Here is a 16,862-nt window from a genome sequence, read left to right as displayed (position 1 = left end):
GAAATATACTCAAAAGACAATACAAAGTCTGATGATGAATTAAAGGGGAGAGAGTTAGCCGCATCTGGTTGGCTATGGTAACAGCGTAGGTGTTTACATGCTGAGCAAATAAACACCTGGGCCTTTTTGCCACAAGTATTTCCACACTCTCCTTCTCTCCTTGCTTACTGCTTTTTTGAGACATTGCACAATTTAGATCTCTTGATCCCAAAGTAGTTGCTACTCAAAGCAGATGACTAATGTCCACCTCTCGAATTCATTATACCCTGGGGATGACTTTATGTACCTTCTCTTAAGCAAAACTGTCTCTATCTCCCTGTTTCTTGAGTCATATCTGGGACATGTCTCAAATATCAGATTTTATTGTTTTACCACAGCATTATTCAAAGGTCATCTGAAACTCTTTGTTGTTTTCTCCTATAGGACTTTTTCAACGAGCAATAGCTCAAAGTGGAACTGCCCTTTCCAGCTGGGCTGTTAGTTTCCAACCTGCAAAATATGCTAGAATGTTGGCCACGAAAGTTGGTTGCAATGTTTCAGATACAGTAGAGTTAGTGGAATGCTTACAGAAGAAGCCTTACAAAGAACTTGTTGACCAAGATATTCAACCAGCACGATACCACATAGCCTTTGGACCTGTGATTGATGGTGATGTAATACCAGATGATCCTCAGATACTGATGGAGCAAGGAGAGTTTCTCAACTATGATATAATGTTAGGAGTTAACCAAGGGGAAGCGTTAAAATTTGTTGAAAATATAGTAGATAGCGATGATGGTATCTCCGCTAGTGATTTTGACTTTGCTGTTTCTAATTTTGTTGATAACTTATATGGATACCCTGAAGGCAAAGATGTTTTGAGAGAAACCATTAAATTCATGTATACTGACTGGGCTGACCGTCATAACCCTGAAACCAGAAGGAAGACATTATTAGCTTTGTTTACGGACCATCAGTGGGTGGCACCAGCTGTAGCTACAGCAGATCTTCACTCAAACTTTGGTTCACCCACATATTTCTATGCCTTTTACCATCATTGCCAAACAGATCAGGTTCCAGCTTGGGCTGATGCAGCTCATGGTGATGAGGTTCCCTACGTACTAGGAATCCCCATGATTGGACCTACAGAGTTATTTCCTTGCAATTTCTCCAAAAATGATGTGATGCTGAGTGCAGTCGTAATGACATACTGGACAAATTTTGCTAAAACTGGGTATGTACCTAAGGAATGAAGTTTGCTATAATTTAATTAAAATATCCTCTTAAGCACTTAAAAAATATATATTTTGTGTCCAAATGATTTAATTTAATAGATTAATACCAACAATACATTAAGTTCCTTTATTCAAAATTTATATTTGTGGTGTTTCAAAAAAATCACTGCTTTATTCTTCCTTTGTAAAGTTTAAGACAGTCATACCTTTATTGCATTACTCAATAATTAAATTTATCTTGTTTTTTTAATTACACAGGACTTATTATTGTTATTCAATAGTGACAAATACTTTATAAAGACTTTTCAATTTTCAGTACTGTATGCCTTTTGATCCTCCCAACTACCTTGTGAGGTGAGCAGCTCAGATACTATAATCCCATTTTACAGAAAAGGGACGTTAGGCTACGAGAGCTTTACCTGGATATTCATATGTTTAGTGTACAGCAGCATCAGGACTCAAATCCTCACCTGCCAATTCCAAATGCCAAGTTTTTTCCAATGCTGTCTCTGCTAGCTTGCCTATGAGACAACTCATATGTACATGAATTTTTAAATCTTTGGGTATATAGCAGCCCGTGGGTAGAGAGAACAAGAATGTGAGATTTACTTATACTACATTATCATCCAACAACCTGCCTGAGCTGGGATTGATATTTCTAAATTGACCCAAGTTATGTTAAAACACAGTCTAAAGCCCGGCTGAGTTCACCCTCTTCAATTAGATGTTAAACCAGTATTGTTTTGATTTTTAAAAGAATAAAACAATTTTCTTCTCATAATTTCTCTTTTCTAGCGACCCAAATCAACCAGTCCCTCAAGACACAAAATTCATCCATACCAAACCCAACCGCTTTGAAGAAGTAGCATGGACCAGATATTCCCAGAAAGACCAACTTTATCTCCATATTGGATTAAAACCAAGAGTTAAAGAACATTACAGAGCCAATAAAGTAAACCTCTGGTTAGAGCTGGTACCTCATCTGCATAATCTCAATGACATTTCTCAGTATACCTCGACAACAACTAAAGTGCCATCAACTGACATCACTTTCAGACCTACGAGAAAAAATTCTGTATCTGTCACATCAGCCTTTCCCACTGCCAAGCAGGATGATCCCAAACAACAACCGAGTCCATTTTCAGTGGATCAAAGGGACTACTCAACAGAGCTGAGCGTCACTATTGCAGTTGGAGCATCACTGCTGTTTCTGAACATCTTGGCCTTTGCAGCCCTGTACTACAAAAAGGATAAGAGGAGACATGATGTTCACAGGAGATGCAGCCCTCAGCGCACGACTACGAATGATCTGACCCACGCACAAGAAGAGGAGATCATGTCCCTCCAAATGAAGCACACCGATTTGGATCATGAATGTGAGTCCATCCATCCACATGAGGTGGTTCTTCGGACCGCCTGCCCCCCAGATTACACACTAGCTATGAGGAGGTCACCTGATGATGTTCCCTTAATGACACCCAACACCATTACAATGATTCCCAACACTATACCAGGGATTCAACCCTTACACACATTCAATACATTTACCGGAGGACAGAACAATACTCTGCCCCATCCTCATCCCCACCCCCACTCACATTCAACAACCAGGGTATAGCCAGATAAGAGAAGCAAACTCTATTTTTTTGATGGATTGCAGTAAACAATTACTGAAGATTCCTTGGCTTTCAGCCTACAAGACGCTTACTATTTAAATAAGGAGGAATACTATGTGAATATACATATCAAGAACTTTGGGGGCTTTGGAAAAAACATGAATTGTACATATATACACAAATCAACTTTAAAAATGAATTTCAATTGCTTGAAGCAATTGTTCTGAATGATACTTTTTCATTCACATTCAAGAATTAATTTTTTGAAGATTTATGTTACATGATGGAATTAGGCATGTGGAACACCAAACAGGAAAGAACTATGTCTGAAATATAAAATATAAAAAATTAAAAAAACAACCATGAATATGCACAAGGGACACACCAATGGAATGTCAGATAATTTTCACCAGTTTTTATTTGGAGCTGTTTTATTGTGTAGACCATATTTACATATTTGGATAAGTACACAAAGCACCAATGCTGTTAATGGCCTTAGCGGAGGCTCATGCTGAAATTTGCCAGTAAAACAACGAAGTTTAAAGACTGGCAGGTACAACATTATCACATAAGTGCTGTCAGTATAAAGTTGTGGGGATAAAGGAAACTGGATATTTTTAGCACGATGTGCATGATAATTTATATGCTTGGTGGCTGTGCTGCTGATTAAGCTGTAATTAAAATTCTTCTCATCCCATTGGAGTTTTTAATAGAAGCTTCCTCCATCAATTGGCAGAACCTAAAGAAGATTTTAAGGGGCAAAAGTAATTACAATAAAATAATTCACAGTAGTTTTGATAATAGACGGAATTAGTTATGAAAGGTATTTGAAGAAACTATAGGTATAGTGGTGAATACTCGCTGATATGAATCCCAGAAAAAAAAATTCCTATATTTTTAATATTCTTTTCATTCCCATCTAAGTACTTCATGGAAATATAACCCTAATTGGACATGTGTTACAGGATCTATACTTTGCTGTGGTTTTTGTTACTCTGTATTTTGTTCCTTTTGGTAAGGTGAAGTGTGTCCAAAGAGTTACTTACTAGTCTTTTATGATATAAGGATGCCCCAAATTACCACTCTGATTACAGTTCTCAGTTCATTGATTGACTCATGTTGCATGACAAAACGTTTACTAATAATAACTCAATATAAAGTTATGTCCCTTCTCACGTCACTTATCTTTCTCACTGAGGTTCATTCACTGGAATTTATTCACGCAATCTCAGTAGAGTGCAACGTAGATGCAAAACCTAAAAGGAGAGTCAACACCTGGAGGATTTTAGTCTTACACATGCGTGTGATTTTAAATGAATATTCTAAGACCACAGGAAACTCTTCATCCCCCTGTTGTTTACCAGTAACAGTATATCACAGACCTTTCCAAATGTTTGTATATGTAATCAGATGTACATTTGTATTAAAAAAAATTGAGATGGACTTAAAGAGCACATCCTGATACTTTCTCTCTTACCTGTACTATATTTCTATTAGACTAAAGTTATGTGATTTTTTTTTACATTTTTTCAGATGACTAGCAATTTTGATAGTTTGTAAGATAATGCAAAGAACTTTCTCTGACAAACTAACTGCAGTAACAGAAACCTTTCTTTTCAGTTACTCTTTTTCAAGAATGAAAGCTTATTATACAAAAAAAATTGTATACTACTTGATGGAAACAACTTTGTACATCTTGGCCATGTCACTGGTCATTGCGTGAAATAAAGATAATAATGACTATTAGTCCAATGCTAAGAGACATGATCTTTGCTCATTAAAGAGCTAAAATGTTTATTGCTGTTTTGTCTTTTTTTAAAAAACAAGAACAACAACAGAAAAAGAAACATGACTGTCTCAGAGAGTCATTTTTCTAGACAAGTCAGGTTTTTGAAGACATATAGGTAACTTCTACAGAAAACACACCGTGTATTTAAAGGCAAGTCTCATCTAAGATGAAACTGATGAAACTTTAATATTTTGAATTTTTAAGCCCAGGAACTCATGAAAAAAATACTAGCTTTGTATTTTTAAATACCTCTTATGTGAAAGTGGTGTGGAAATAAAATGTGCCAATTGTTTTCAGTTAGAAACACAGGTTCCAATTCTGATTATCAAGGAACAGGTCTATTGGAAATAAATGTGCAATATTCATTAAATAGAATAGCTAGGGTCACAATATAAGGGTGATTAAATTATCATAAAGTAGTGGTTAGAAAGTTATCCTTCTAAGAAAATTTTAAAGTGCTGAGCAAGACATTAAGCTAACACTAAAGATAAAAATCTTCTCTTTCAAGGAAATTGTTTACTTATAATTCCCCCTCCCAATTATTAACTATCAGTAAAATGTAGATATTGCTCCGTAACTTCAAATAAAAATCTGTTAGAAGCAAAAAGTCTTCAAAATCCAGAGCAGTCTACGTGCAGTTTTTGCCTGATTGGTTATGCTTTCAGACTGTGAACTGCCAATGTAAACAAATAAAAAGAATTGTTTTAACATCTGAAATATTGTTTAATCAGAAAACTGTCTTTTACTGTATTGATTAAACAAAAGATAAAAACAGAAATAGAAAGGACAACAAAATAAGATATAAATGAAATCTTTCACATGCATTACTTCACTTAGCAAAACCATTCTATTTTAATGATGGCCATATTTATATCTATCTACCTATCTGTTGCTCTAAACTTATCTATTACTTGATCTACATAGCTATACCATTAACAGGCATCTATTTTATACTAATTTAGGGAAATGATTTAGGAAAACAAAGCATAGCTCTATTCTTTTTTTTTTTAATTAATGTAGCATCAACTTTGTGGAAGATAAAGCAGCTCTAAGTTTTATTACTGTTTCAGGTCGTGATGAAGTCATTGTGAATGAGTGTTAGTTGCTAGATTTATAATTACAACAGCTAGTTTTCTGAATGTAAAATCATGTCCCACAATAAATAGAACATTAAGAACTGTTTTTAAAGCTGAAACATAAATTTTAAATGCAAGAAATATTTTGAATATTGTTATGAAATTTTACCCAATATGTTTAAAGTATATTTATTTAGATGATAATTTTCTTTAGAAAAAAATTGCAAAATTGAAAGAATATTCCTGTCATCACTTATTACTTCAGATTTTCCTGCCTCTGATGAAACTGCAAATAGTCAAAGCTGCTTACAATTTATACAAACATTAAGCCAAAATTGACTTTATTTCATTGTCTTGCTAGTATACAAAATTCTTGCCAAATGTTTTCCAACAGATTAATGTTGTTTTAGAGGATGGCATTAGCAATATAAGAGTGACAGATCTCATAGTTTTAAATTTTTATTGAATATGTTGACTGTGAACAAAATCTAGTTGACTGCTACAGATATATAATGAGTTTCATTATTAACTTTAGGAAATTGGAAAGTCATTTGCTAAAGCATTAAAAATACCCAATTTGAATCTGGAGAGATCATGCTAATAGCTCAAAGTAGAAAATCTAAGTAAAGTATAGATTATTTCATTCTTCATTTCAAATTTAAAAGTTGACCATAATAATTCTTTAATTCAATTTTTTAATCTGTATAACATAAAAACAGCAACAAATTTTTTAAAAAATCAACCATACGTAATACTAAAGAAGAAAACAAGGATGGCACTAATCTTCTTACAGAAAAGAAATACCAGAACTCAATTGTTTTATCTATAACATATTATTCTCAGTTATTTCACCTGTTGGCACACTTATACTGACACATGTTAATGTAATGAAAGGATTCAGAGAATGTGGTTTTGTGTTCCAGCTTTAAAGACACTACTACATAGAAATTACTGGGATTCTTTTCTTTGGCGAGTTTCACAGAAATATTTTCATAGGGCAAAATGATGAATGGATTCTTAGGAAGCTGTCGAATATGGTGGCAGTCCTTTGATATTTGTTTTCTTCTGTGTTATTGGCTCAAAGTACTGGCCTTTCTCTTCATTTCCAGTAATTAGTTGTTATAGACTATCACTTTTTAATATGAGTGAAAATTAGATAATTTGGTTATACATGTGAAACATGCTCCCAAATAAATTCAGTTAATGGGCAATTCCCTGATGAGATTTTGTTATCATTCATTTAATTATCTTGTCAAGCTTTTTGTTACAACAATTGTTTTGGCTTTTGAGTCAACAAACTAAGGAAATTTCTCCAACAGCCTTATACCTCTCCTGCACTTGATATAACAGCATACACTTCAAATTTCCATCAGAAGTCTCTAAAGAAATTTCCTACTGATGTGAAACATTTGGTAACAAACTTGATTATTTTTCACAAGCATTCTGATATTATTTTATTCTGGCACTTTGCTGTATTTGTATGCAGGCCAGAAACCAGTTCCATTTGAAAAGGGTTGTAGCATCTACAGACTGGAATAACCAGGTGCAGGGCATAAGTGCCTTTCTTTCTAGGATTTTATTTATGATTATTGTCTTTTTTAAATCTGCAGATCCTAATAATTCAATTTAAAAGTTATAATAGGGTGACCATGTTTTAAGTTAACAATAAGAAAATTTTATTTAGAAAGGTCTTTTCTTGCATTTAGTTTGATTTTTGTAAGTTATCAAATGGGTCCAAATGACTTCTGGAAAAGAGCAAGGTGAATTTTTGAAAAGCAACAGTTATTTAGGAATTTGATTTAATTGTACGTGTGGAAACTTAAATCTCTAGCAAACTTAAACTTTTTTTGCCAAATAAGTAACTTTAATGTAAAAGAAGTCTGAAGTTGTTAGGGACAATCAAATCAGACAGGTATATAATTTTATCTAGTCAACCATCATATATACCATGTGGTATATATAGCCTATGAACTATATAGTTTGTAGGATATTTATGATGGCCCTTTCAGACTCATATATTTCCAAATGACATTGTATACCTCCCTACATATGTATTAGTGTGATAGAATTTAGTCCTCTATGAAAAGTCAAGCCAAAGTGCTAGCAGTTTTGTGTTGAAATGAATGATGACAATTAGAGCTTTAAAGAAATTTGTAAAAGTACAGTAACAAAAAATCAGCAGATGAAATTAAAGCAGAGGAACTATTTTTGAATGCCGTTTCCAGAATTGATATCTATATTAGATGGTGTGTTTAAAAGGATTTTAGTGTTTTTGATTCATCCTTCTCTGCACTCGTATCATTTAGCAAATTAATGGGACATATGTCATGTTTTTTGTAACAAAAGGCCATTGGGTTGTCATGATTCAGTTTGTGTTCGGACATCCATGGATTTCATTAAAAACAGGTTTATTATCATGAATAAATATTGCCATGTTTTCCAAGTTGTGTTGACCATTTTTAAACTCAGAAATAATTTCATCTGTTTGACACACACAAAAACATTTCCAAGATAAATGTTCCCTTGCAACTCCTTTCTCTTGCCCACACATGTGCTGACAGTTCTGATTTCATGGAAACAATATTTTAAGGTCTGTTCACCTCTTGGTGAAGGCAGGGAAAGAATTTGGAGAGTAAAAAGTTTGGGAACTTGGATACAGTTGTTACACAGCTTGTCAGAAAAGAGAGAGGAAAGTGGGAGGAGGAAGAGAAAATGAAAAAGGGAAGGAGTGAGGAAACAGGGAGAAAGAAAGGAGGAAAACTTCTCAATTTTTAATTAATGACTTCTTGCCTCCAAATAGTTTTTTTTTTTTTAAGCAGAGATATATGACAGTTACTTAAAAAGAGCACAAAGGAATTTAAATAAATCCCTTTAAACCATAATCTATTGTCCTTAGAGAACAAGATTCATAATGTTTAGGAAGAGGCACAAAATTTAATCGTTGCTACAAGTCTTTGTCAAATTGTGTCACTAGAAACAAAAATAAAATCTAGAGATATGTATTTCTCGTCTTGTACAATCTAATCAATAATGATCTCTGTAGGGAAGATTAAGTGAAGTGTGGACATCTCTCATCTGACTATCATCCAAGATACGAGTACAGTAAACAATTAGGACATCATAGAATTTCCACATGCATGGTCTAAAGACCAATATTTTCAAACTGGTAAATAGAACTGTCATGGCCTTGCTGGTCTCTGTGACCACATATAGCCATCAGTACCAAATAAACAAACAGTTCAAAAACACATTCTAAGAGTTTCAGTTTCCACAAAAGGATTTTGATGTTTAGTAGGATTTCATGTTGTTTTATATGATTACACTTTTTCATTACATTTTTACATTTCCTTACAGGTTATAGAATGTTATTTTTGAGTTCAAAAGAGATGTCCCAAATATATTCTATAAATGTTCATATGAAAGCAATATTTTCTAGTGGAGTGCCATAATTTGAAGTACTTTCTCTACTGCCCCCATCCTGGAGAGTTGCCTTGAATCTCCCCTTAAACATTTCTATTTCTCTCCTGAAAACACTCAGCTTCACTCTCAGAGCTGACTTCCTCTGAACTGCCAGAGATCTCCCCACCAGTTCCTGCAGCTTCCATTCCCATGCCTTCTCCCATTATTATGTACGCCACCTTCTTCAAGGATGTAGAATTTGTGGGGAAAGTCTTAAGGTGAATTAAATAAATGGTGCTTCGGGCAGGCTGGAAGCTAGTGATCACCAATCAAGCAATGAGAGGAATTAGCCATCCATTCACTCAACAAGTGGTGCCCAACGTGTGCCAGACAATGTACTGAGTGTTAGACACATGAACCAACTCTGTGATTTACCCAATAACAATTATTGCCACACTAGGAATAGTTTTAAACACTTAAACTACTCAGATCACCTTTTGTGCTACCAACTATATCACATCATTATGCAACATCTTGTTTTATCTATTTGATAGGTCTAAAAATAGGAAAGATAAAACAACATTTGTTCAGTTCCCACAATATTATATGAATTCTATTGAGCAAGTCCATCAACAGAGGCAGGTGTATAATAATCCTTCCTAATAATAAATATGGCCATATCTGAAGTCACCCTATATTAGGCCAAAATAGATCACGGAATACGAAATACTCAGCTTAAAGCTTACCTGATCCAACCACGTAACTAATTCCTTAATCCTCTACTACAATCCTAACATGTGGTTGTGAACCCTATCATTGCACAATACCATGAATCAGGAATTCTAAAGCAGCTGGCTACGTTTGGGACCATTTGGACTTTCTTCCTTATACTGATCTATTGTTCTTTTTTTTTTCCCTAAAAGTCATAAAGTCTCCATCATCTGACTTCCTTTTAAATATTTTAAGACAGCTATTATATCTTCCATGAGTCATTCTCTTCTCAAAGGAAGAATTTCTATTTTCAATACACCATTCTGAACACTTTTTTGAATATCCTACCAAACTAAGTTTCTCAGGAAGTATGATCTCAAGAGTTGAACATAACAAATGTTTCAAGTATAGGTTGATCTTTACTTCACAGAACACCACTATAAGTGTCCTCATTGTAGAAAATATTTTTTAAAATAAAATCTATGATAGTATCATCTTCTTTAGTGGCCATAGCACACTAGTAATTCAGGCTGGGACATACTCCTTACTAAGACCCTTTAAAATCTTACACATACAGCCATTAAGGAAATTCTACCTTTACCCTGTCCTTGATAATTTGAGTTTTACCTCATCTTTAGGATACTGAACACTATTAAATGACACTTCATTAGATTCAGCACATTGTTCTAGCCTATGAAGTTCTTTCCATTCAAGAGGAGTGAAATCCATTAAAATGATGAACATCCTGCTATCTTTACCCAGATCATTAACAAAAAATACTGTCCAGAGTTAAGTTCAGGACAAAGCTCTGGAGTAATAGGAATAGAAGTAGTATGTATAGTACTGAGAACAGCAATAGATATATTTGCTGAGCACTTGCTATATTCTAGGTTCTGTATTTACACCCCACAACAAACCACCACACACCCTCACAGTACCTATCAATCATTTTCTATGCACCTACTCATTAATTCATTCTTTAAAAGATACTTATTAAAGATCATTTACATACAAGTCACTGAGCTATTTGTGATAGAAAAGTGAATAAACTATAGCCTTTTTCACCCATTACTAGCAACCAAATGATTAATTCTTCATCTTGTTTACACACATAGCCTGAGACATTATCAGATAAATTTGAAGAATTGATTTTCTGCCATTTAAAATATTTGAATGACATCATAGTCATCTTTAGTAAGAAAATTGGGGTAATTACCCTAGAACTTCTATTTAAAGATTTCTGAGTGGCTAGAGCTTTGTGGTAAATGGTAGAAGATATCACAAAAAAAGAATGTGGTTTTGCCACTTCAATATTTTCCCCAATTCTTACACTAACCATCTGTCATAATTAAGATGCTGGCTTAGGCAAGACAACTGTACTCTTCAAATGGGATCATTTAATAGAAAAACTACCTCATGAACAAAGTAGAAAAATTGAAATAGTATAACATATTTTACAGTGAAAAGTAAACATCTGTCTCACTTCAGACCTCAATTCCTTCCCCAGAAACATTGACAGTTACTAGTTTTTATATATATTTCTATGAATATTCCATTCATATATGAACAGGTGCAAATGTGCATTGCCTATGTCTGGACGTGGAGAATATGTATATATTCTTTTTTAGCTTATCTGGAAATGCTCCATGGGAGCACAGTAGGTCTGCTTTATGAGATAACTGAAGTAAATAAAAATAAGTTTCAAATTTATCCATGAATCCAAACTACTCTAATCAAAATTGCAGCAGAGTATATTTGTTTCTTTCCAGACCTTAGATGGGTAAATGTCAAGAATGACCAAGATCATTTCGAAGCAAAAGAATAAGGAGCAACAACTTCACCTACCATATTTCAAGAGTTACTAAAAAGCTGTGGTAATTAAAACAGTATAGTATCAATTAGGAGAGACAGATGGAGAAAAACAGTGAACTCATAAATAGATCAATGAAAAAGGAGGAATTTGGTGTATGCCAGAGCAACATTACAAATCAAGAGGAAAGGAAAAATTCTTCAGCTAAAAGTAGCTACCTACATGACAGAAAATTATTTCTATGTCTTACCACACAAAAATTAATCCCACATAAATTAAAGATATAAATATGAAAAGCAAACTTTAAATGTTTTAGAAGAACACATAAGAAAATATTGTCACATCTTGAAGTAGGGAAGAATTTATTAAACAAGAAATAAAAGTATAAACTATAAATGAAAGGATAAGAATTGAAATTAAAATCTCAATACCTCAGATAAGATTTTTTTAATGATGACAAGCACACACTGAAAGTAAATATTTACAACATATGTAAGCAATGAAAGATTAATGAGTTGAATAGAAATCTCCTGTAAATAATAGGAAAATAACCCACAAGAAAAATGGGGCTGATGAAATATTGTGGATTGAAAACATGTCTTTGTTTCTTCCCTCTCCCTAGTCCTCACAAAAATATGAGAGATGAAAAATACATAAATCCATCAGAACAAGAAGAATAGAAGAAGAGATTACAGATTGGGATTTCTATAAAGCTTTTGTATGATAAAAATTAGATAAATGATATTAAGGAAATAATACGAACTATAAATAATAACATAAATCAGAATTAGAGAGGTTAAAAAGTGCTTTAATAGAACTCAAGAAATAATTGTAAATAAAAGAAACAATGATTTCAAACGTGAAGATTAAACTGAAAGAAACACAAGAGCAAAGAATGCTTTAAGAAACTTAAAAAATGCCTCAAGACAAATAGAGGTAAAAAGGAGAAAAGGTCCAAAAATAAAAAAGAAAAGAAAGAAGAAAAAGGATTCAAGTATAAATGACAAATAAGGAGGTAGACAAACAAGACTCAACATATGTGTATATGGAATCTTCCAAAAAGAAAACCAAAACAGAGAACAAAATAAATACAATAAAAGTATAATTACAGAAAATTTTCTCAATGTAATAGAAAAAGATTTGAAATTACATTTTGAAAGGATGTACTGAGTATCTGAGAAAACTGATAAAAAATGACTAACATTAAGACATATTCTATTAAGATTATTGAATATCAAAGAAAAAAATTCTTTGGGCATTCACAGCCAGGTAAAAAGATCAAGTCTCTTATGATGGATAGTCTCATAATATAATTAGGTTATCATCAGAGTTTTCAAAAGCAACGCTTTATGCCAGAAGAAAATCGAGTAGCATATGCAAGATGCTCAAGGAAAGAGAATGCGAGCCAATGATTTTTACATTGAGCCATAAACTAACTTAAGATACAAGTATGAAGGCCATAGACAAATCATTAATGACATTCAAGAGCTTAGGGAATATTGTTTCCATGAACACTTCTTGAGAAATTTAGCAGAAAGTGACCTCAGACAAACAGAAAGATGACACTGATGTAAGGACTTATGATGAACACTAAATATATATTCACTCAAAGAACTATGACTAAATGAGGGTTATAAGGTAGAGAGTACATTAGACAATGGCTATATACTTTGACAATGTAGACATAATACATTTATAAAAAATGTGAGAATAGGAAAATCATATGCAAAAATTTGCATTACTTTTAGTAATCATATTCGTGTTGGTAATAGTGCTACTGCTACACTGAAACTGTTACCTGTGAGGAACTGTTACAAGTGAGGAATATTGTGATATGCTAATTCTATCATCCCCACTGTTTTGAGAACCAGCAATAGTTTTTTATGGAATTTTTGAATTTTATTTTATTTTATTTTTTTATACAGCAGGTTCTTATTAGTTATCCATTTTATACATATTAGTGTATACATGTCAATCCCAATCGCCCAATTCATCACACCACCACCACCCCCGGCCGCTTTCCCCCCTTGGTGTCCATACTTTTGTTCTCTACATCTGTGTCTCAATTTTGCCCTGCAAACAGGTTCATCTGTACAGAACCAGCAATCTTAATGTAGAAGAAAGGATATTCTGATGCAAGATAGAATAGGTTAAGTAAAAGCCCTGTGGTTTGGATTTTAAAGTAGAAGTGTCAGAATAAAAACTAAAAACAAGTTAAGCAAATAATGACCAAGCCAGTAGCAATGAGAATCTCCAGAGCTCACATTGTGGTCTTGAAATAACAGTCACTACTTTAAAAGCAAATCACAGGGAGAGAGAGAAAGAAGGAGAGAGGGAGAAACAGAGAGAGACACCTGGGGAACAAACTGTCCGAGATGAATCTGGAACATCTTGTCAAAGAATTCTATAAATATATCAGAAGGACTCAGGAGCCTCCTTGAAGATCTCACTATCTAAAGATGGGACGATTTGAGTATCAATAAGGATCATTTCAATTGATTGAAACAAATCAAATTGAAATCCATAAGTCAATAACAGCTAAAAAAAAAAAAACTCTTCTGTCACTTATGGAGGATAACTGGAATTCAACTCATTGTTTTGAAAACTGATAAATAAAAGGAAGCATTAAAGAATTTGTCCTATCATTCTTCTATAAACTATGTAATTAGGTAGCCAAATCATAGATGAAAGGAATTTACTCATTATAGAATTATTTCAGCTAATAAAAGAAGGATCATTGTATTAGAATTTCAGATTTTCTCACTTCCAATAAATTAATGGAGCTAACTATTGAGCATTGGTATCATTATAAAAATAGAAACAACCAGTCATGATGTGCCTCTGGATGGAAATTCATAGCACCAATTCTGAAGAGGTCTTGCACCCAAAAGTGAACCTATATCTGATGAAGTCTCTATGTCCAACTACTAAGAAATACATAGGACAAAGAAGCAGCTTAAAATACACCATGGGGATAAAAACAACAAAATTCATACTATAGGATATTTTATCAATTAAATTTCCTGGCTTCTTCAATGAATAAATTTCAAGAAAAAAATATGGTGAGATATTCTGTAGATTAAAAGAAATTTACAAAAACAAACAAACAAAAAAACTGCTTAGGGAAGTATCCCTGGGTGATAAAATTATAAAGAAAAGCAAGATAGGTAACAAGCACCCAAGATGGTGTTAATTTAAAGGAAAGGAAAGAAGTTGTGATCAGGACGGGGCATGTGGAGGACTTTTGAGGTGGTCTGCAAAGTTTTATTTCTTAATCTGGGTGGTTTTTTCCAGAGTATTTTTCTTACAATGATGTATTATTAAATAAACATTTATTTCATGAGGTTTTTCTTTACCTGTATCATAATTTACAATAAAATAAAAAGAATTATAGTAAAAGAGGTAATACATGAAAATGTTTCAGCCTTAAAGGACATGAGTTTATTAAATGAAAGGGCCTACCAACTGTCTAGTATAATGGATGGAAAGAGCACCCCATCAAGGCACACAGTCATGAAATGTCAGGGCATCAGAAGAAAAGTTTCTACAGCTTCCAGAGAGAAAGAGAAGTGGTTCTCAACATCAGCTCTGGAAACAAATGCCTTCACATTTTTTAGGGGAAATTATGATCTACTTAGAATTTTATATATAAACAAAATATTAGTCCAATGTATCAGTCCAAGAAGACATGGATCCAGGAGACAGAGGGAGGGAACAGCCAGTACGACTGCTCAGGAGGCCAGAGAACAACCAGTCCCGCTCAGAGTGTGATGCTGAGGACCCCAATAGAGAGGTCTGTAGAATAAAATTGAAACTGATGGAGTATCTGATATGTTTCATCATGTAAAAAGAATGTCATTTGTATGGATTTTATAATTTTTTGCTGAATTTGAGAAGGATGTAGAAAACTAAGCAACAAATAAAATGATCATTGTTGATACAGAGAAAAACAAAAAGTGCTATGAGAAATGGAATGTAATCCTTGAACATATATTTGTGCACATGAATGGAAGTACACTTAAGGGATAATTCTTACAAGTAGAAAGGTTGGATCAAAGGATATTTTCTCTTTTTTGACTATTTCCTGATTGATTTTCAAAGATGTTATACAAATTTACACTCCCACCAACAGTGTATTAAAGTACCCATTTCCCTCCACTATGGCCAAAAATGTAATTATCACTTTTTTATCTTTTCCATTTTACTATAAGTGGAATGTCATTATTGTATTAATTTGCATTTTTAAATTGAGGTAAAGCATCTTTTCTTATGCTTATAAGCCATTGTATTTCTTTTTATATTAAAAGTCTTTCTTTACTTTGTATATTTTTTCTATTTCTTTATTAATTTCTTCATATGGAATTATGAGAGCTCTCTATAGATAAATAAAATCAGTACTTTTTGTCATGTGTGTTGTAAATAATTTTGCTCAATTTTCCTTTGAATTTTATGTTATTTTGTGCTGGGCAGAAATGTTTGTGTTTTGTTATTTAAGTGTATTGTGTTTCCTTTATGTTTTCTGGATTTTGTGTCTTGCTTAGAAATACATTTCGCATTCCAATATTTTTTTTTAATTTGCTCATATTATCTTCTGTATTGACAGTCTCATTCTTTATAGTTCAATTTTTTGATCCATCTGAAATTTATATTGATGTGACAGGTAAGGAGGAATTTAGGTTTTTGGGGTTTTTTCCCCAGCTAAGTCAAGATTTTAATTCATTTCAGACCTGAGTAAAATGAATGCTATTGTATTGTGAAACTGAGAACTTTTTAGTTTTAGCTACTGAAATCTACAAGACTTTAGAAGAGCAAGATGTTAGCTAAACCACATGTAGGTCGTTACTACCTCTGTCTTCTTCCATGCCTATGACTGAAACCTACCTGTTTCCTTAGTATGTGACATCTTACAACCAGATGGGAAATTCCCAAGGAGTTTAAAACTATCTAGCCAGTGAAGGGAAGGTCCTCTGGCTTATGATCCCAGTCTGCACATGGGTGCCATCATAGGGCTTTGGGTTATTAAGTATATTTACATCTACAGACCATATTTTCTAACTGCTACTCACTATCAAACTAGCTTAAAAATAACAAATTTGCTGGGCCTATAATCAGAAGAAAATCAGTAGTAAGAAAAGTATTGTGGTGGGTTAGTAGTTTGATCTAGGTTGGAGTCAGGAAAGAGCAACAACAAAAGTATATCTTCACCTGCACCTGGATTTACAGACCTAAACCAAATGCTTAATAAAT

At 33.3% G+C, this 16,862-nt stretch overlaps 1 protein-coding gene across 4 annotated transcripts in view; it reads left to right on the top strand.

Moving 5' to 3' along the window:
* The window catches only part of NLGN1 (neuroligin 1), an 887,115-nt gene extending 882,468 nt beyond the window's left edge, over nt 1-4,647 (top strand). Inside the window, exons 5-6 of one of the 4 annotated variants that reach the window (XM_029214424.1) lie at nt 424-1,213; nt 2,010-4,647. In XM_029214424.1, the coding sequence (XP_029070257.1) occupies nt 424-1,213; nt 2,010-2,832 (1,613 nt within the window). In that variant the 3' untranslated portion in view covers nt 2,833-4,647. The remainder of the gene's footprint in view (nt 1-423; nt 1,214-2,009) is intronic. The other 3 variants (XM_029214426.1, XM_029214425.1, XM_029214423.1) reach the window with 3 other exon arrangements.
* Nucleotides 4,648-16,862: the final 12,215 nt, after the last annotated feature.

The sequence above is a fragment of the Monodon monoceros genome, unplaced genomic scaffold (genome assembly GCF_005190385.1).
Source record: "Monodon monoceros isolate NGI ecotype Baffin Bay Population unplaced genomic scaffold, NGI_Narwhal_1 Super_Scaffold_11, whole genome shotgun sequence".
NCBI lineage: Eukaryota > Metazoa > Chordata > Mammalia > Artiodactyla > Monodontidae > Monodon > Monodon monoceros.
The sequence above is the reverse complement of the archived record's forward strand: the minus strand, read 5'-3'. Positions and strand labels throughout refer to the sequence as shown.